Raw genomic sequence first — 20,813 nt, forward strand, 5'->3', positions numbered from 1 at the left:
CTAAAAGACATAGAGTGAAAAAGTCTCCCTCTCACTCCATGCCCTCATCCCTTTCTCCAGAAGTTACCAGTCTTACCAGGCAGGCTATGTGCATCTTCCCAGAAAGATCAGAGATTTCCCTTGAAAATGTTCTATTTTTTCTTTTGGATTAGCTTGAGTCTTAACTTTAGTGACTCCTCTTTTCTGACCTCAAGTTCAACCATGCAAAAGTAGAGAAAATGGTATAATGAGCCTCCATGTACCCACTAACCAGCTTCAATAATTTTCAACATTTGGCCAATGTTATTTTTATCTAACCTTGTAATTGTGTGGAGGAGGAAAAATTGCAGGCATCATGACATTTCATCTATACATATTTTTCAGGATCTCTAACTGATAAAGACCCTTTAAAAACATAATCATCATGCTATTATCATACTTAACAAATACAACAAAGTCCTTAGTATCATCTAATCCTCACTGGCTGATTCTGAATCCCACTGATCTACAAACTGCCTGCAACTTACCCTGCCTGGATTTCTAATATGGACATCTGGCTTAGTCTGAGAAGTACAGAAGGTTGGAGACTTGGACCATAGCAGCCTAAGGTCTTTCCATCCTCCCCCTGGCTGTTCTTGCTGTTTGAACACCCTTTTGGAGCAGAACAATCTTCTGGGCAACTTCCAGGAATGAGAGTCTGGAGAGAGGCATTCTCTAGAGATGCCTCTGTCTTCTACTTGCAGGATGGCATTTGGAAAGCTTTCTCTGTACTGCATCAGTAAAAGGGAACAGATACCATTGGTTCTTAGCAATTAGGTGAGTATTTGACAGCCAAGGATAGTAGTAGTATATTTGCTGCACTCAGAGATCATATCAAACATGCAGTCTCTTTGCAGGGACCACTGTGCCAAAGCCGGCTAAGTTTTTGTGTTGGTAGAGGTGGGTTATATGGATAATTGATTTCTCCATTTGCTAGTAGCTATTTGGGACCCCGCCCCCAGGCACTCCTGAGTTTATTCATCTGATTATTTTGGCTTCCAGACTACCTTTCACTCCATCCCCAAGCCATCAGCATCTCCACAATCCACAATCAATACATCCCCTGCTCTCATTCATTCTTGCACTAATCCCTGAATCTTCAGGAGGGGAAGAATTCTCTCCTTTCCCCCCTCACTCCATGCCAGCTCAAAGTATGTGACATTTCTGGCCTTCAGCCCACAGTTCTGTTGGCCAAAAAGTCATGGCCAAGCCAATCGGCATGAAGTTGGGTGTGGAAAGTTCTAGTCACAAGTACATAGGACATAATATATTGCCTGCTAACAAGCCAGACTTCTGTGCCAGGGCTAGAAAGGCTGTAAGAAGCAGCCACTTGCCTTCCTAAATTTTGTCTGGAAGAACATTATCTTGGGAGAGGAGAAGCAGAGCCTCAGCTCCAGAAGCCTAAATGATAGCAGGTAACCCCAGATTTTCACTGGAATTCTGCCTTCTCTGTTCCTCTTTACAGTCTTTTCTGTGGACATGGTGGGAGATATGGACTGCCACATTGGGCACTTGAGCCCTTGCTTAGTTTCCTGGGAGAAATTCACTGGCCTTTGCTTTCATTGGAATGCTTTTCAGTGTTCAATCTATTCAATGTACTAAATAAAACCCACTTGCCCAGTGGCCTTTAAGAATCTGGTACGATGGGATCACTCCACAGAGAGTGGAAGTAATATCAAAGTATTTTGGAATTATTTGCAAGAAAGATGCACAACCAAAGCAAGTTATGATTGATGGGGCTCAGATCCTCTGAGATACCATCAGAATTTCATGAAACAAACTGTTTACTAGTTTCATACAATCCTGCATTGTTCCCCACAAGCACCCAGTGCAGACAGCAGGCTGCTACCAAAAAGGCTGGCAGTGCCCTCTTGAGGAATCCCTGGGCACTGCCAGGGACCCAGCGGGACTTGAGAACTTTTGCCAGGAACCAATAGAAGCAGAACTGAAGAAATAGGTGGGAGTAGGTAGGTAAAAAAAACAAAAACAAAAACAAAACCTTGGGAACTTGGAAAGAAACCCTATAAAGTCTGTGGGGGAAGGCTCAAGAGACAGGTGCTAAAGCACAGTGTCAAGACATACGGAGTGACTACAACATACTAGATCCTAGGGAGCTGGAACCTTAAGGCACTGGGTACTGTGAGCATGACCAGGCTGAGCCCCTTTCCCATCCTTGGACCTAAAAACAAGGTGGAGACAGGAAGACATAGTCCATCAAAGAGTGTGGAGAGAGAAAAAGAGAGAGAGACAGGCAGTCAAACAGCAGAGATGGAGAGATTAAGACTTGGGGAAAGGACAGAATGCTAAAGTAAAGTGCTAGAGATGAAGGAAAAGAGAAGAAAAATGTGGTTGAAAAATTGATGTTTGTGAGTTTACTGGGAACAAATCTTTTCTTCCAAGTAGCCTAACATTCCCCAGAGCTGCTGCTGAAAGTTCAAGGGCAGATTTGTAAGGAGGCTCAGCCTGAGCAATTTCCCCTGCATGCAGAGCTGTCTTTTCTATCTGAGCCATGAAAAACCATCTCTCTCATTGCCTAAATCAGAATCCCAAAGTTTGGACTCAGTTCCTTCTGCCATCTGAGGAGCTGAGGGCACACATCTGGTGACTTCTTGCTTTTGGTCCTCCCTCTCTTCCAAGGCTATTCTGATAATGATCATCCAGAAGTTAATTGTTGGCAAAATCCTACAACCCAGCTTCCTCAACAGGCAGAGTCTATGACTGGAGAGCAGGTATAGCGAGGTCAGGGGTCCTGGGAGCTTCTACCATCAGTCATGTGGTCTTATTCTAGTCTGATCTACAAAACTGCCACTATATACTTCTGCAAAAGAGGCATTTCCAAGGACCCTTTCTCTTTGCGGTGGGATTCAGGACCTGGGTGAAGCCACAGGGGCATCTATAGAAGACTCAACCACTTCCTAATAGCAATGCCCAAGCCAAAAACATGGTCCAAGGTCACAGCCCAAAGAGAAAACTGTAAGATTCAATCTTGCCTCTCTCCCCTCCCCAGGATGATTGTAGGCTCTGTTCAGTATCTCCTTCTTCTCCTCTCTATCCCCAAGGCAAAGCTATAGGGAAATTTTGATGGTGATGAGGAAGGGGTCATATCTTCTTCCCCAGAGTCTTCCAACAAATACTCCTTAAATTATATGCCAACCAGTTTCCTTATAGGCTACCTGTGGGAGAATATGGCCCTCAGGATCAGGAGAATGGTGTTCCTCTGAGGCACCTGAAGGGAAGGGAACTCAAACAAGGAGCCTACATAGACACTGGTTAAGATTCACCTCTTCTAGAAAACCTTCCCTGGCTAATCCCACCTAATATTAGGCACTCAAATATCTTCACAGTCTTTAGAAACATGTATTATTGTCAGGGCAGATTTCATATATTGTTCCCCTGTTTTTGCTTCTTTGGCCATTTTTTTCTTAGTGTTTTTTTTTTCTCTGAGGCAAGCACTTTAATTCTTTTCCCCTTCTCTCCACCTTCATTGACAGCTGCTGCCTCACCCCAACTTGCTCTCTGCCTCTCACCAGCCTGGCCTTAGCTCTTTTATGACACTACAGTCTCAGGATGGGATATTGACTACCTGATTCCCAGATTGTGTTAGTGATTTGTCTCAAAGTCAATTAACCTCCTTGGAAATCACCCACATCCCTAAATGACCTCTTTACTTTATTCTGTGAACATGCATAGGTCTTGTCTTCTCTCTGGGTTTCTGTTATTCTATCTATACAATTTTTACAATTATAGCCTCCCCCAGCGTGGTCAAAATCTGTTTATGGAATCAACAGCTTGTGTTTTGTCCTCATTCAGTTGAAACCAAGAAAGATTTGGAAGGAATTATTTTAAAAGACAATTTTTTTCTTCTCTATTGTGATTCTATTGCTGGGTAGGGTGAGGGATGCTTCTTTCCCAAGAAGTAGGGAGAGGAGAAATGTGGACAGGGCCAAGAGAAGCTAAGAGTGAGGGGTGGGGTTGGGGCAGAGTTGGAAGGACTCTGGGAATAACAGCTAGGTTTCTGACCCTGACCCTCTGGCCAGGGCTACGACTTCCATGGCTTCTGACACTTGTGCTGTCATATCCCATACCAAATAGACCCAAGCATCAGTTGGAGGCTTCCAAGACCTCTTTTTTATTTTTACTCCAAACCACATTTCCAGATGTCTCTGCAGCAAAGTGAAATTCCACACAGACAAGGCTTAGAGAAAAGGAGAAAAACAGAAAATGAAACAATTTTCAGTTAAAAGCAGAAAAAGAAGATGAAGCCCTTAGAGAAGGGAGTATCCCTAAGGAGGTGGGGACAAGGGGAGGAGAAGGGGAGGAGGAGAGGAGGAGGAAAGCAGGCCTGTCTCTTTAAGGGGGTTGGCTGTCAATCAGAAAGCCCTTTTCATTGCAGGAGAAGAGGACAAAGATACTCAGAGAGAAAAAGTAGAGGACCGAAGAAGGAGACTGGAGAGACCAGGATCCTTCCAGCTGAACAAAGTCAGCCGCAAAGCAGACTAGCCAGCTGGCTACAATTGGAGTCAGAGTTCCAAAGATATGGGTGAGTTTCAAAGACTTTAGCATGGAAGATTCAAACAGGCACAGAAATTTGCAAGAGAATTTCCAACTCTAGGGCTTGGGGTTTCCAATGGTTTCAATGAGTTGTGTTTTTGGCACTTGTTTTGTTTAATTCTTTAGCACTCAATTAGGTTAACCCTTTCTCTGCTGTACTGAGAATGTAGCTTTATTGCCAAAGAACTCCAGCAGCACGTGGAGAGTACCATAGGTCCTTGGAGAGAGTGCCCAGAGGGTTGGATGTGGTCATGTGTCCTCCTACCCCCTCACTTCTCTCTACCTTCTCTTTTCCCCTGTTCTCAGGCCCTGATAATGGCTAGGTCAGCTGACAACCCTGGTTCTTCTGGAGACAAATGAGTGTTGGCTAGCCCTCAGATGTATAAAATAACTGCTTGCTTGATAAAAAATTTGGACCCTGTTTAGCATCAGAAGGAAATTGGGGAATTGGGCAAGATGGAACTCAGGCTTGGCTATGGGTGAGAAGGCCAATCTCAGGTCCAGGAAATGAAAATAAAGGCCTGCCTCAGTGGCTTTACCATGGGGAGTCAATATGGGTAGCATATGTGTACGTGCATGCAAACGCACACATACATATATGGGTGACCATATCTATCAAAAATCACAGACTTAGCCTTTCAAAGGACATGATTCAGACTCTAAATTCCTCCTATGACAAGGAAGCTGCTGGGACATTAGCACTCTTACTGACTTGGTTGAGTACTGAAGGCTTCTCCAGGTTCTATGAACAAAGACAGAAGCTATAAGGTCTGGTCTTTGGTAGCGTCTACTTAGAGTAAGATATACAGAGCACAAGGATCTTTATCCACACAGGATGCCATGGAGACATGTAGACAACACTCACATTTGGCAAAAGAAGAATAGCAGCTTGAATGCATCCTAAATGAAGTGAGAATTAATTGTCCTATGTATTCACCATCATATGTAGTACCCAGAAAACTCCAGCAACATCCATGGAGAAAGGTTTTTGATTATATTAAGCTGGTGTCAGCCTTTAGGTTGTTTCATCCTGAGGGAGATCTTTGAAGCATGTGTTTTGCATGGAAAATTAAGAGAGGAGGGCACTGGATTAGAATCAACACAACCAGGTTCAAATCCCAGATCTGCCACTTATGAACTTCATGACCTTGGGTAGGTCACAGTGAATTATCACTTTATCATATGGAAAACGGGGATAAAAATAATTGCTTTGTCTACTTTCAGGGTTGTAAAAATCAAGTAATAATGATGTGGATGTAAAAATGGGAAACCTCTATAACAATTTTAGATAATGATAATACCAATCATTATACAATAACACATGTATAAGCTGACTCTTACTCTTTCCAAAGTGGTTTGGGCTTTCTTTGTGTATATTTTGTGCACTTGGGTAAAAATCATTTGACCGAGTGTGGCCAGGTGAGAGGTGAATGTTAGAGGAACTAAGTTCCTACGCTTGGTGACATCAGGAACCCTATGTAATGTCAGGGCAGCTGATTAAGTAGATTGTGAATTTAAAAAAATGGAGAGGGAGTAGAGAACGATGCTAAATATTACTTCCTCAGGGGATGAAAGCTGTGAGGAAAAGGCAGGAACAAATGAGGTGACCACAGGGACAGTTCCCTGTTATGGAGGCTGGATGATTGCTTCCAGGGGAATCTCCAAGGGAGATTGCCACAGATAAGGGCACAGTTGAGATTGTATATTGGATCCCAGATTTTGGAGGTGGACAATTTTTGGGCCAGGTGCACATGACAGTGTAGTCATTGAGTTTTCAATTATTTGGTAACAAAGTATCTTAAGTACTTTGTAAATAATAGAACATATCTAACAAGGAGTACACTCCAAACCTGGAGCACATGGCTGTTTAACGATTGTAGTAGGCAAATTATATCATGGAATCTGGGATTGGAAGGAACTTTAGAAGCTGCCTCAGCCAATTCTCAAGGCAAAATTCTTTTCTATAGCAGCCAATTAAATGTTGCTATGGCCTCTCCTTAATTACCCCCAGAAACAGAGAGCTCACTACCTCAACCACATAGAATCCTGTAGGATGGGAAGCAGAGAGGAACACTGAATTCAGTATTGTCTATATAAAAGGTTTATGGGGGAAATGATAATTCATTAAACCTTGTCCTGACTTGGGAAGAGGATGTTCCAAATGAGCGTTTGGGATAACAATGGAACTGAAAAAGAGTTAAAGAGCAGTATCTGATTATTCTCTGCTCAGTAACACAATGCCATTACTGAACAGCAAAACATTGGATCCTGCAAGCCTGTTGTCTGAGAACAGTGGCTGTTACCCTGGTAACCAGACTGTGATGCTTCCCTCTAAAGGTGGCTATTTGCTGAGCAGTGTAGTTTTGTCTGGTATGGACTAAGTGAGGGTAGCCCAGAAAAGAAAGAAGTGTGGATACAAAGCAGGGGTCCAGTTTTACAAAATTTTGGCAGACTAACTGAATCCCACCAGGATGGCAAGAATGCCACAAGAATGCCAAGAGCAGAAAATGCCACAAGAATACCAGATCCAAAACAGCATACTCACTCTTCCTAGAGACAATGACTAAAATGATTTTGACAGCCTTCCCCACCCCATTCCCCACCTTGGCCCTGCAGAGCCAGAGAAACTCTTAGAGAGCCAGGCAGACTGAAATGCCTGCTCTGCTTAGAGGAGCTTTTGCCCTGGCTCTGGGCTATGAAACCTGGAAGTTTACTCAAGAGCTTGATTACTAGAACTACTCTGTCAAAACTATGTGAGTAGTAATAAGGTCTAAGAACCCCTGAGAGATGGGTGGGAAGGGACATATAGTGTTTAAATCCATCAAAGCACTGGCACCCAGCCAGTGGCATCTTTTTCCCTCGTTGCCTTTTTGTGTGTTATATTGAAGCCCTGAAAACCATCCCCAAGGTGTAGTTTTTGGTCTTTAAAGAAAGCAACTGTAGAAATGCCCTCCTTGCCTACAGAACTTCAGATCTAGAGAAGATCAAGTCAGGGCAGTGGCACGATCAGATAAGGTCACGTCAGCATGGAAGGGAAACAGAGTAGGTTTTCCTTTCTTTCCCATTGTTAGGGCCTCCCGAGTGCCAAACTTACCTCAAACACTCTGCAAGTACTGATTAATTAATTCCTCCTTGGTTATTTGAAAATGGTCCTAAGAGTGATCTCAGCTCTGTACTTGCCTCTGAGCTCTCTGCTAGGCAGAGCTCTGGAAAAGAATCAGTGACATCCCAAGGAAGAGAACAAGGTTTCCCAGATCAGCTTCACACTGCAAACAAGGAGAGAGAAGGAAATGGTAAGAGAGTGACCTAAGGAAGAAGGTATAGAAAATATTGTCTCTTAGCTTATTGTCAGGTGCTTCTCTTTTACCTCTGCATAATTGGGCAAGATAAAGACAATATGTCAGGGATAGAGTTTAATAATCAAGGTTCTATTCAAACCTCTCCATGTTTGGGTATATATTGGCATCTGTGTGTGTGTGTGTGTGTGTGTGTGTGTTTGGGGTGAAGTGGGGAGTATAGGAAACAAGTTGGCCCAAATGCTGTTGTTATAGTAATAATAATATCAGTACAACGAATAGGCTGAGATTCCTTTTCATTTAAATTTATCCATAGGACTTGACTATCCATCAGGCTTGGATTCCCATGTCCTAGTGGCTGCAGGGCCCCTTTCCACCACTTGAATGTGGTATAAGTGCTGATTTCACAGAGAGGACAATATTACAGGCAGGGCTTTGTCTGACCAGAATAAGGCCAGAAGCAAAAGTCTTTGTCTCTGGTACCTCCTGATGATTGTTGTTTTACTCCTAGAACCCACCCACTGATCCCCATCTATCCCCAGTACCAGTCACGGTTGCTTTAGCATCTTGGCCCTGTCAACTGGTATAGGCCCCAATCAAGGAGGCCTCTGTTCATGGAGTGAGGTTAAGGGGTGGATTCTGGGAGGAGGGTAAGACTGTAGTGCAGATTAGAGACTTAGGGAGATGGGGCCAGTTTTTCACTCAATGAGCCTGCCTGTTGTTTAGCTCTATTGTATAGGGTTCTTCTATCTCATCCTTTGTCAGCTGGATTCAAGGGACAGGCTGGGAATTGTGCAAGGCACAATTAGTCTCTTTCTACCATCTCTTTTGATGAAAGCCCTTCCTCTCCTCCCTTTGATAAGTTCCCAGATTCACACTGAATTTCCATCATGGAGCTGGTCCTTAAGGCATTCCCAGGGCATGGGAAAGGAGGGAGGGCTTGAGAGCTCTTGGCTCCTGCTTAAAGAGACAGCATCAGGATCAACATAGTGCCTTGGATGGACAGGGATCTGGATAAGACTAACAATGGTCCTGTTGATCTTTGTCAGATTTCTGTGAAGAGCATTGGTCAGAAGGGCTTGAAGTTCTTTTTTTTTTTTTTTTAGGGCTTGAAGTTCTATCACAAATTGATTAGACTCATTTTGGAAGTGTGCAGATGAATCTAGCCAACACTGAGTATTTCCCCTTTGCTTACTTTTGCCCACAGGACTTGGTCATATATATATATTTTGGTCATATACATTTTAACATAAGTTATAGGTAGCTTTGGTTGGTCTTTGATTCACAGACATAAGTTTGTTCTCCCCAACAAGACTGAAAGGTCATTGAAGAAAGGAATTTGGCATTATAATTCCCTTTTGTTTCTCATAGTGCCCAGCTTACTACAAATATGCTTAATAATTGTACTGAGTCAGGGGCACCTGGGTGGCTCAGTGGTTGAGCATCTGCCTTTGGCTCAGATCGTGATCCCAGGGTCCTGGGATTGAGTCCCACATTGGGTTCCCCACAAGGAGCCTGCTTCTCCCTCGGCCTATGTCTCTGCCTCTCTCTCTGTGTCACTCATGAATAAATAAATAAAATCTCAAAAAAATAATTGCACTGAATCCACATCAAAATAAATGAAAGGAAAACACTGGAAAGGGTTATTATTTTTCTCTATGACCTCTCATCCAAGTCAGGCAGTTTAATCCAATTGAATTGCATTGGGTAATATTATTACTATGTAGTTCTTTCATGCCAACTCTACCATGTGACTATTGTACTTAGCCTGGAAATGTGAGCATGTCTCTTGAAAGAGCCAAAGAAGTCCACTATTCCTCACAGCCTTCCTGAATCAGACCAATACCCTTTCAACCATGAAGGGTGCTGAAATGGAGAGTTTGTATCTTTAAGCTATGGTTCACACATTCTCAAGGACATTTCTTGGGCTGTGAAAAATCAAAGTGGGCCCAATGGACTTTTCTCAGAATGTTTTAATTGTCAACTACTTTGATGAAGACACTGTTTTTTATAAATTTATTTTTTATTGGTGTTCAATTTGCCAACATATAGAATAACACCAAGACACTTTTTTTTCATGTTCTGAGGTTTTCCCAGTTGGAATTCAAAAGTTGATTTTTTGCTTAGTCAGACTGACAGATTCTTCACTTCTGCTGAATTTAAATACCCCCCAGAACCAACATTTCATTTATGAAGAGATATACATGTAATGTGTATACTGATATTGAACTATGTAGAGCTCCAGAATGATTTATCCGGGGCCATTTATTTTCAACTCCATGTTAAAGACTCATTAAAACCTATGTCTTTCTTGTCCCTTGCTTTGAGTGGCAGTGCAGCAGAAAGGGGTACTAAATTATTTGAGGCCTAAGAAAATAGAGTAAAAATGCATGTAAAAAGAAAACATATCAGTTGATAATCCAGAGTTGCTTCCAAGGCCTAGCCCTTTATCACCCAGTAAGGACACTACATATGACACTCTCTAGTTATTTGGATGATGATCAAGGGATCAGATACACTAAAGAGGATTTTTCCTTATCTTTACAACCCTGGAGAGGACATCAGCTAAAACTTATAGTGGAATTCCCTGTTTGGCTAGCAAGAGTTCAAGTTCCTTCATCCCTGATCACACCTGAGCCATTTAGCTCTTCCCAGGGTGAAAAAGCTGGGGTAAGTGGCACAGGACGGTCACTTGCTAGGATGGATGGCTGTCCTTACTCTGGGCTAAATAAACAGTTCTGCCATTGTTCCCTGGGTCTGACCCCCTCCCCACCCCCAGGCCTGCAGGCCCCTGCAGAATACCAATGAGGCTCCTGGGATCTCAGGGAAAAACAAGCCTTCTTTGTGCAGCAGAGCTATGGAGGTCTCTGACCAAGCCCTGACCCTGTGCTGGGGAGAGAGGGAACAGAGGGGTCACTGACCTTCTCCTCCCCCCACCCTCAGGCTTCAGAAACCTTCTTTACTAGAAGACTTTAAGAGTTTGGGGGTAGGGAAAAGTTGGATAGACAGAGTAGGAAAATGGCAGCACTGTTTATTTCCAAGCTCCTTTTAACTTACAGGATGCATCTCATATCTTAACCTGTGAGAAAGAGGAAGATCAATTTCTGGAATGTTTCCTGAGAACAATAATCAATTTCAACTGCTGTGTTTTTCCTTCTAGTATATACATGTGTGCATGTACACATTTGCATGCTTGCATGTATGCGCATGCATACACACATACACACACACTATGCACTGTGGACCAGCTCTGATGAAGCACCCTTACTAAGCACTAGTGCAAAGTTCATACTAAGTAAACTCTGCCTCCCCTACAGCAGCATAGCTACAAATGGATTACTTTCCATAGAGGGCAAATTATCTGACAGCAGTTCTTCAGTTCTTGGAAAAGGATGAAAATTCAGTTCTGCTGCAAATATTAGCTATTTACTCTGCTTGCCTTGGGCTTCTGAACCCCATGTCTGGTGTCACATACCAGAATCCTTGAGCAAGAGGCTCTTTGAGGACCAAAGAAGGGCTTGTCATTTTAGGGGATGATGGGTAATAGAATTCAGTCATTCTGTGACTCTGAAAACAGTGATGAATGCTTCTACCTCAACTTTTCCTTCGTAGAGATACTCTGGCCCTTCAAGATCTGTTCACATTGCATCAGCCACACAAATCAACAGATGTTTAAGCACACAGGGCTAAAAAGAAACTGTACTGGTATTAAGAGGGTCAGGCAAAGGACTCCCCTAGTCTTTGCTACTGTGGCATGGACAAGTGAGCTTTGGATAAAAATTCAAACCTAGAAATTAGTACAGTTTGCTTTCTTTTTATAAAGAGTTCCAACATGCTTTTCCAAATGCAACTTTTCAATAGCCACACTGTGGAAGGAGCCTCGGTGTCCATCGAAAGATGAATGGATAAAAAAGATGTGGTTTATGTATACAATGGAATATTACTCAGCCATTAGAAATGACAAATACCCACCATTTGGTTCGATGTGGATGGAACTGAAGGGTATTATGCTGAGTGAAATATGACAATCGGAGAAGGACAAACATTATATGGTCTCATTCATTTGGGGAATATAAAAAATAGTGAAAGGGAATAAAGGGGAAAGGAGAAAAAAATAAGTGGGATATATCAGGAAGGGAGACAGAACATCAAAGACTCCTAACTCTGGGAAACGAACTAGGGGTGGTGGAAGGGGAGGTGGGCGGGGGGTGGGGGTGACTGGGTGATGGGCACTGAGGTGGGCACTTGACGGGATGAGCACTGGGTTATATATGTTGACAAATTGAACACCAATAAAAAATAAATTTATAAAAAAACAAAAGCAACTTCTCAGCACATCAGCTGTATATGTGCATATAATTAATATATATATTATATATAAAAATATTTCACATATATGATACATGAATTGATGAATAAAATCAGCACGCACACACACATTTACACACACAATATATATGCATATATATTTGGGATCTGGCCAAGTGGCCTGAGGAAGCCACCCTTTCCTCATCTAGTCAGCCATCTACTTGACATTTGTTAAGTTTTGCTCCATGTGGCACTTACAACATGAGGCTGGTACTTGGGGCACAGCTGTTCTTAGAATCTATGACTTCTTGTGTGCCTTTCCTGTTTCTCAGCAGCACTGGCATGGGGCCGGGGGTAACAGGTCTTGATATCTCAGAGACCCTTAGCACTTTGAGACATCTGTGTTCCCAGGCTCTGGTGTGTTTTTGTCATGCCAGAAAGATGTTTCATGCTTTGCTGACTTTGTATAGAGTCTTTCTGTATCTGTTTTGACAGAACTCCAGTAAAAACCCATGGGTGCAGACATTGGCCAAGCTGCAATATAGGGGCACAAATCAGCCATACAAAGTGTTATAAAATCATTAAGCTTGCATTTTTATTACTGTGAATAATAGTCACCCTCCCATTACCATCTCCTGCTGTCTACCAGTTTCCTCCTTCACTGTGGACTGCTCTCCATATAATATTCTGCATGAAAAAGAAGCAAGCATTCCATGCAACAAATATACACAATGTTCAGGAATACCCAGGAGCATGCAATTTTCAAAGTTTCCCCCACCTGGAGTGCTCTCCAAGGCTCAAATCCTGTCTGACAATACCAGTATCTCTATCCTGCATCCATCCCTTTGTGGAATTTTTATTGCATTTAACTTCTGTAACCACTTATTTGTCTGCCTGAAATCATTAGTTAAAAATATTAGGTCTACCTAGCTCATTCTTCTCAGTAAACAAAAGATTCACATAAGGCAGTCTATGTCTTTTATGTTTTCATATCTCTCATCATACCTAGCACAATGCTGGGCATATAGTAAATACTCCATAAGAGCTGATAAATGACTAAAACAAACAAATCAGAATAAGAAAGGAGAGGATGATTGCATCATCTCCCTAGCTTGCTACTTTGATGACTGATTAAAAAAAATACATTCTGGGAATTAAAAGTAAGGACTTATTTTTAAGAATGGAACAAAGTAATGGTTTTTGGGTCAATCTCACATTCCAGAAGCCTAAAGTTGGAGACTCTCCTGCTTTGGGACTCAGGGGTGACTACTCCATCTGTGCACATGAGCACAGGGCTTGATTGGTTCCACAGAGAGGTATGAGTGGCATGAGCTACTTATGGAACATCCCTGACTTTTTCTCTTCTTCTTCCCCAGGCTTGTTAGAGTGCTGTGCAAGATGTCTCGTAGGGGCCCCCTTTGCTTCCCTGGTGGCCACTGGATTATGTTTCTTTGGGGTGGCACTGTTCTGTGGCTGTGGACATGAAGCATTAACTGGCACAGAAAAGCTAATTGAGACCTATTTCTCCAAAAACTACCAGGACTATGAGTATCTCATCAATGTGTAAGTACCTGTTATCCTACCCCTATCCTATCCTCTCTTTTTTTCTCTCTCCCTGAAAACATATAGAACTCATTAGTACCTTAGTGATTAGCAGGGGATTAAATGTGGAGCCAGACAGGATTCTTGAGTCTCCCCTCTGTTTGCAGATTTCACTTATGCCCCATCTGAGGTCCTGAATGAGGGGAAAGTGCCAAAATCAGAAAGGGGAGATCTATCTGCCTGCCAGCCCACTTCTCACTGCCTGCCTCCCACTGCACTTACTTAGTACCACATGTTCTAACTTCTGCCCATAGGGTAACATTGACTGAGTTGGAGCCTCTGCAGTGATAGGTACGGAGAATTCAAGGAAGGTACAATGACTAGACAGATTGGGGCTGCTGCTCTTGGTTTGACATACCATTTGAGTCTGCTCAGCCTCCATACTGAGACTTTTGTGTTCCTAGCACATTAGACCCCTATTCCTTCATCCCTCTTCCTCCTGGTCTAGCTTCTTTCTTCTTTCTTCTCTGAGGGAACATCTCTGAGGGGTCAGGCCAAGGAGAATAGGACCTCAGTTCTTTAGGTCACAGGGTAAGCAAGGAGTGGAGGAACCTAGCGATTCCTCTAAAGAATCCCTAGCCTCATTTGGGTGCTCACTCAAGTGTCCACCTTACTTATGCAGGAAGGGAACTGTCCTCAATTAGTATGATTTCCTGATATCTTTTGTTTATCTGTTAATGCAGGATCCATGCCTTCCAGTATGTCATCTATGGAACTGCCTCTTTCTTCTTCCTTTATGGGGCCCTCCTGCTGGCTGAGGGCTTCTACACCACCGGTGCAGTCAGGCAGATCTTTGGCGACTACAAGACCACCATCTGCGGCAAGGGCCTGAGCGCAACGGTAACAGGGGGCCAGAAGGGGAGGGGTTCCAGAGGCCAACATCAAGCTCATTCTTTGGAGCGGGTGTGTCATTGTTTGGGAAAATGGCTAGGACATCCCGACAAGGTGATCATCCTCAGGATTTTGTGGCAATAACAAGGGGTGGGGGACAATTGGGCGTGAGTCTGTGGCCTCATCCCCACCCAAGGCTGGGTCCTCTCTAGGGGCCTGGCTTTTGAGTGAGGAAGTGATGGCTACAGCCGAACGAGAAGGTCAGGAAGAACGTGGTGCCCAGCTGGCTTAGCCTCACCTTTCAAAAGTTCCCTAGAAAATTTCATCTCAAAAAATTAAAAGCATAAGTTTTGTGAACACTTCATAAAATCAGACTATTTCTAAGCCATCTGTTGGTATTCCTTTACTTTTCTCTTAACAAGGACCACAGCAAAATTAGATTTGACCTCCTAAGAGCCTAAATGCTACTCATGGGATTGAAATGCAGGCACCTGATCTGAGAGGGAGGGTAGATCATGGAGATTAAGTAATTCTGCTCCAAGGTGGAATTCACAATATTCTGGGATTCTGCACTGTTGGAGGTCCCAGAGGAAACTAGCATGGATCTACATATTTAATGCTTCATCTTTGTCTGAGGGTTATCCATGCTTCTGGTGAGGCACACATTGCTTTTCAGTCTCTAGAGTTAAGATCTTTTGGGGATTGAATATCTGTGGGTTATGGTGATATTTTTTGTGGCCAGCAGTTGGCTTAGAATGGTTTTGGGATCTGAAATTTAAACCTCCTATTGGCTTTGCTCAGTGACTGTCCCCTATGCCAAGGAACATTTTCTAAGCTCAGCATAAGGCAAGAAATGGCACGACTTTCTTTCAAGATCTGTTTTGATTTCTTTACATCTTATCTGCCCAAAACAAAATCTCCTGAAGCCTCTCTAACCCAGGGATCCTCCTCACTCCAACCCCCACCCATTCCCCCCACCCTCCATCACACTTGGGGCCAGTTTTCTAGTAGATACTGCCAATGACATTTGGCAGTGGTGCCCTAATTACTAATTTCATTTGGTGGAGATCCCTGGAACCTGGTTTCATATCTGGCACACACCACTCCAGGATCTCCCAGTTTGTGTTTCAATGTCTACAGGCCGATGCTGATTTCTAACCACTCCATGTCAATTGTTTTAGTTTGTGGGCATCACCTATGCCTTGACCATTGTGTGGCTCCTGGTGTTTGCCTGCTCTGCTGTGCCTGTGTACATTTACTTCAATACCTGGACCACCTGCCAGTCAATTGCCTTCCCCAGCAAGACTTCTGCCAGTATAGGCAGTCTCTGTGCTGATGCCAGAATGTATGGTGAGTTAGGGTATTGGGGCCTTACCTTCCCTACCTTCTATGAAAGCACTATATATTTGTTTCTTAGGATGACAAGGGTGATAACTATAGAGAAAAATATTATGGATGCTTGGATCTTACTTTGTTAATCCTTCCCCACTGAAATTGGAGAGATTTCTTCCCTTGGTATGGAACTTCTCTTGGAAGTGGTAGGAGTTTTCTTGGCTGTTCACACTGCTCTAGCCTGGTTGAGAAGCAGTACATTTCAATAACAAACACAAGATTACACAACTGTTCAGTTCCTCCTCCTCCTCCTCCTCCACTTCCTCCTCCTCCTCCTCCACTTCCTCCTCCTCCTCCTCCTCTTGCTTCTTCTTCTTTGCAAATCTTTACAAAAGAGGATCCTGATTGTTGGTAGGATCCCACTTTTCAGCCAAGATGATTAAAGATGGAAGAAGGGCTCTCAAAGAAAATCTCCATGGAGCCCACAACTTCTTGAAGCTCACCCTGGTTAACTTGTATGTCTTACTCAGGTGTTCTCCCATGGAATGCTTTCCCTGGCAAAGTGTGTGGCTCCAACCTTCTGTCCATCTGCAAAACAGCTGAGGTGAGTGGGTCATTTGAGTTCTTCTACAATGGAATGGCTAGTACCATACAAAGTCCTACCCATGGCCTTTAATTTTAAAAATCAGAGTTGTTTTTTTATGTGTTTTTATTTTTTGCTGGATTTTGAGCATAGATGTTAAAACATCTATTTTCCCTGGAGCTGCATAGAAAGCCTTCCATTCCAAGACTTCCTTCTTTAAAGGGAAAATTTGTAGGATTAGGTAAAGAAAGAGCTTAATGACAAAATCCCCTAAATGAAAAAAGTTATTCTTTTAGTTAAAAACCTCATCAAGAAAATGATTTGTGTGTAGAAACACTCATAGGTTTTACAAAACACTTTCAGTTTGGAATCTCTCCATGTCTAATGAGAAGCAAAACAAAAAGTACACTTGAAAGAGGAAAATACTATATTTGGGAATGGATGTCATGTACACATGAGGCAGGGGAATAAGAGTAAATCCTGAGGAAGAAGGCAGTAACTTTAAACATTTAAAACTTTAAACTGTGACTTTAAACTTGGGGATCCTGGGTACAACCATAGGGAACCAGTTGATTAGAAATATTTTATGAGTGCTTTATGAGTAGCCTGTGTTCTGGGTGCTATGGGGCTAGGTGCTGTGACATACAGGAGCAGGAGGCCTACACTCAGGGAAGTGACAGTTTAAAGAGGCAGAATTAACACAGAAAGATATCAACACATTGAGAAAGCTGCATGCATGATCTATAGCAGAGCATATTTTTGCAGTTGCAAGAAACTCTTCTCCCTATTGCATTTTTTTTTACAGTTCCAAATGACGTTCCACCTGTTTATTGCTGCATTTGTGGGGGCTGCAGCCACACTGGTTTCCCTGGTGAGTTGTCTCAATGATATTGGCAAATAAATGGTCCTGGGATAGCTTGGGTACAGCTATGCTGAAAAGCAAAAAGAAAGATTCCTAACCTTGCTGTGCTGGAGAGAAGCACCTGGGAAGAGACAACAAAATGTAGACTGTGAACTGCTACTTTGGGTTGGCAAGGCAGAAAAACTTCAGGAATTAGACAGTAACAAGAAAAGTAGTGTGAAAAAAGAGAAGGTGAGAGATTAATAGTCAGACATGAGAATACTTAGCATTTGCAGAGCATGTAATATTGCCAAGTGCTTTGCAGTCATAAATTGCGGTTAATTCTCAACACATCCTGGCCAGATGAGTGACGGGAACAACGAAACATGACTAAATGTGATTTGCCAAAGCCTGGAATTCTATATGCTATCAATATGAATCCACCTTGAGCACTCTCCAGGGGATTTACTTACTCTCCTAGAACACTAGGAGGACCTTCTAGCATTATTAGAACTGTTATCACTACAAGTGATGCTATGCTCCAGGTCCTGCTGACCCATGTTACAGTGCAGTCAGTGGGGGGTACATTCATTGTTCAGATTAAAGACCTAGGGCACTGAAGGGTGAAGGAATTTATCTGTAGTCATTAAATCAGTAGTGATAAGGATAAGCTCGCAGAACTCATGGCCCCTACTGCTGAGGCATTTATACAAACTTGAGCTGTTCTTCATTCAGTAAAATAAATTGATGCATTCAGCAGAGAGGGCTGTGATGCACATTGTGGCTGTGTGTCTGCAGCAAGCAGCTTGTGGATAACTCAGGTCACTCAGACATGTGGATAGGATGATGGCAGAGCCCATGCATTGATCACTTTCCTGAGAAAACCCAGTGCCAGGCTTAGCATGAGAATGGGATAAATCCTTGTCAGGTTGATTCTCTGGGTCTGAGACATTAGAAGGAAATGTCTCAGAGGGGACTTCTAGTCAAATATGTAGGGTGAAAACCTGGGACATGTTGCTTTTTGCAGATCAGGGGTTTTACCTTTCTTTAACTGATTTTATTTCTACCCTTCCTCATTCCCAAAAGCTTTGGAGGAGGGAGAGCTTTCTTTTCTACTCTCACTCATATTTCTCTTCTGTTTCTACAGCTCACCTTCATGATTGCTGCCACTTACAACTTTGCCGTCCTTAAACTCATGGGCCGAGGCACCAAGTTCTGATCTCCTGTAGAAATTTCCCTTTCTCTAATAGCGAGGCTCTAACCGCACAGCCTGCAATGCTGCATCTCCCATGTTAACTCTTTGCCTTTGCCACTGATTGGCCCTCTTCTTACTTGACGAGTGTAACAAGAAAGGAGAGTCTTGTGGTGATTAATGTCTCTCTGTGGACTCTCCCCTCTTACATACCTCTTTTAGTCATTTTGCTTCACAGCTGGTTCCTGCTAGAAATGGGAAATGCTTCAGATGGTGACTCCCCAGCTGCAAGTCACAAAGGAATGGAGGCTCTAATTCAATTTTCAAGCATCTCCTGAGGACCAGGAAGTGTTTTCTCCTCAAAGGGCACTTCCACTGATGGAAACAAAGTGGAAAGAAAGATGCTCAGGTAGAGAGAAGGGATGTATCTGGTCCCCTTGACATCTGTTGGGGCCAAATATATACTCCTTAGTGTACAAAACAGAAAACCTACTCCTTTTTCCCTATTACCACTGAAGATAGAAGAAGAAAAAAAGAATGCTAACAAAACAATAAGAGCATTTGCCCAAATCTACCTATTGCAGCTGGGAGAAGGGGGTCAAAGCAAGGATCTTTCACGCATAGAAAGAGAGCACTGACCCTGATGGTGATGGACTATTTAAGCCCTAACTCAGCCTACTTTATAGCATAAGGGATCGTAGTGTCTGTGTAGACCAAGGGGGCAGCTGGCCTTACACCTTATTAAAGAAGAGAAGCAGGGTATTGTCAGCATCTTCTCACTCCCTTCTCCTTGATAACAGCTACCATGACAACCCTGTGGTTTCCAAGGAGCTTAGAATGGAGAGAAATTAGCTCATATGAAAAAAAGACTGGCCTAAGGAACAGCAGTTGTTAGTTGCTAATGGTGTAAACTGACCCAGCCCTCTGGTAGACACAGGATAGATAACTCTTTGGATAGCATGTCTTTTTTCTGTTAATTAGTTGTATACTCTGGCCTCTGTCATATCTTCACAATGGTGCTCTTTTCATGGGGTATTAGCCATTCAGTTACAGAAGATGATTTGAAGATCTTGATTTGTTTCAGAACGATGCATATTTCACATTTTCCGGTTTGCTTATCACTTGTTTGGGGTTGTACCAGAAGGGTCTAGAGAATGATTCTTTGATTATGATTCTCTAACAAAGGAATATTGAACGTTAAACATTGCAAATAACATTTAAAATTGGCTAGTTCCATACATCTACTAGATTTTCTCCAAATTATTCTGCTCTTTGAAGAAACAGAATTGATGAATTTGAACCTCAATTGGAATAACCTATTTGATTGATCTTTTTAAGCTAGTGGGGGGTGATTTGATTTAGCAGTGTTAACTTGGTGTGTTAAAGTCAGATTTAACATACAGGTTATTCTTAGTATAGACCACATAACGGAATGCCCCAGCCATCAGCTATTCAGTTGGTAAGCTTCCATGGAAATGGAAAGGTGGAAAGAGTTGGAAACCTGAATAATTCCCAGGTTTAAGACTTTTCTTTCTGCATTTGTTAGCTTTGGGTTAAAAAAGAAGAGGCTGATTGGTCTTTATTGAAAGGAAGATTTTACGGATATGACTGTAGGTGTGACTCTTTTGTTGTAAAGAGTTGTTTTGTTTCTTATCCCCCCAAAGTGGTTTCAGCAGTATTTAAGGAGATGTAAGATATTTACAAAAAGGTACTTAATATTTGTTTTTAGACCAATATACAAGATAAGCTTCCAGAATATATAGAGGGAGGAGATGGAAAAGGATCTGTAAGAAACCAATCAAGATCAAGGAAAGTGGAATAATCCATATCTTGTGTTTTGTTTTGATTTAATAACATAACAAATAACCGACCCTTCCCTGAAAACCTCCCATGCATACATACACACATATACACACACAAGGAGAGTTAACTGAAAGTGTTTCCTTCATTTCTGATATAGAATTTCAATTTTAACACACATAAAGGATAAACTTTTAGGAACTTATCTTACAAAATGAATTTTATAAAATTAAAGAAAAATAAAATTAAGAATGTTCTCAAACATCGTGTCCTTTGAGTGAATTGTTTTGTTTAACCCCACAATAAAAACTCAAATAATTAGACCTTTATTGTGCTTTGTTCAAGGAGCTTATTTATGTTTCAGGTCATCCATCATTTTCACAATTTTCTGAGAAAAAGAATAGATAAATCACTTCTATTTTTTTATAGCTTAGAACACCAAGAAATAGTCACAGTAAA

General features: G+C 42.3%; 1 protein-coding gene across 2 annotated transcripts; it reads left to right on the plus strand.

Moving 5' to 3' along the window:
- The first annotated feature begins 4,411 nt into the window (after positions 1 to 4,411).
- Positions 4,412 to 19,807, plus strand: PLP1 (proteolipid protein 1). Of its 2 annotated transcripts, none has more exons than XM_055338866.1 (7): positions 4,412 to 4,558; positions 13,550 to 13,736; positions 14,459 to 14,720; positions 15,788 to 15,956; positions 16,469 to 16,542; positions 17,327 to 17,392; positions 18,510 to 19,807. In XM_055338866.1, exons 1-7 carry the CDS (start codon positions 4,555 to 4,557, stop codon positions 18,579 to 18,581), a joined length of 834 nt encoding a protein of 277 aa, XP_055194841.1. In that variant the 5' UTR covers positions 4,412 to 4,554; the 3' UTR covers positions 18,582 to 19,807. The 2 variants fall into 2 exon arrangements, with proteins under 2 accessions (XP_055194841.1, XP_055194842.1); XM_055338867.1 differs by having other exon boundaries at positions 14,459 to 14,615.
- The last annotated feature ends 1,006 nt before the right edge of the window (positions 19,808 to 20,813 follow it).

The sequence above is a fragment of the Nyctereutes procyonoides genome, unplaced genomic scaffold (genome assembly GCF_905146905.1).
Source record: "Nyctereutes procyonoides isolate TBG_1078 unplaced genomic scaffold, NYPRO_anot_genome, whole genome shotgun sequence".
NCBI lineage: Eukaryota > Metazoa > Chordata > Mammalia > Carnivora > Canidae > Nyctereutes > Nyctereutes procyonoides.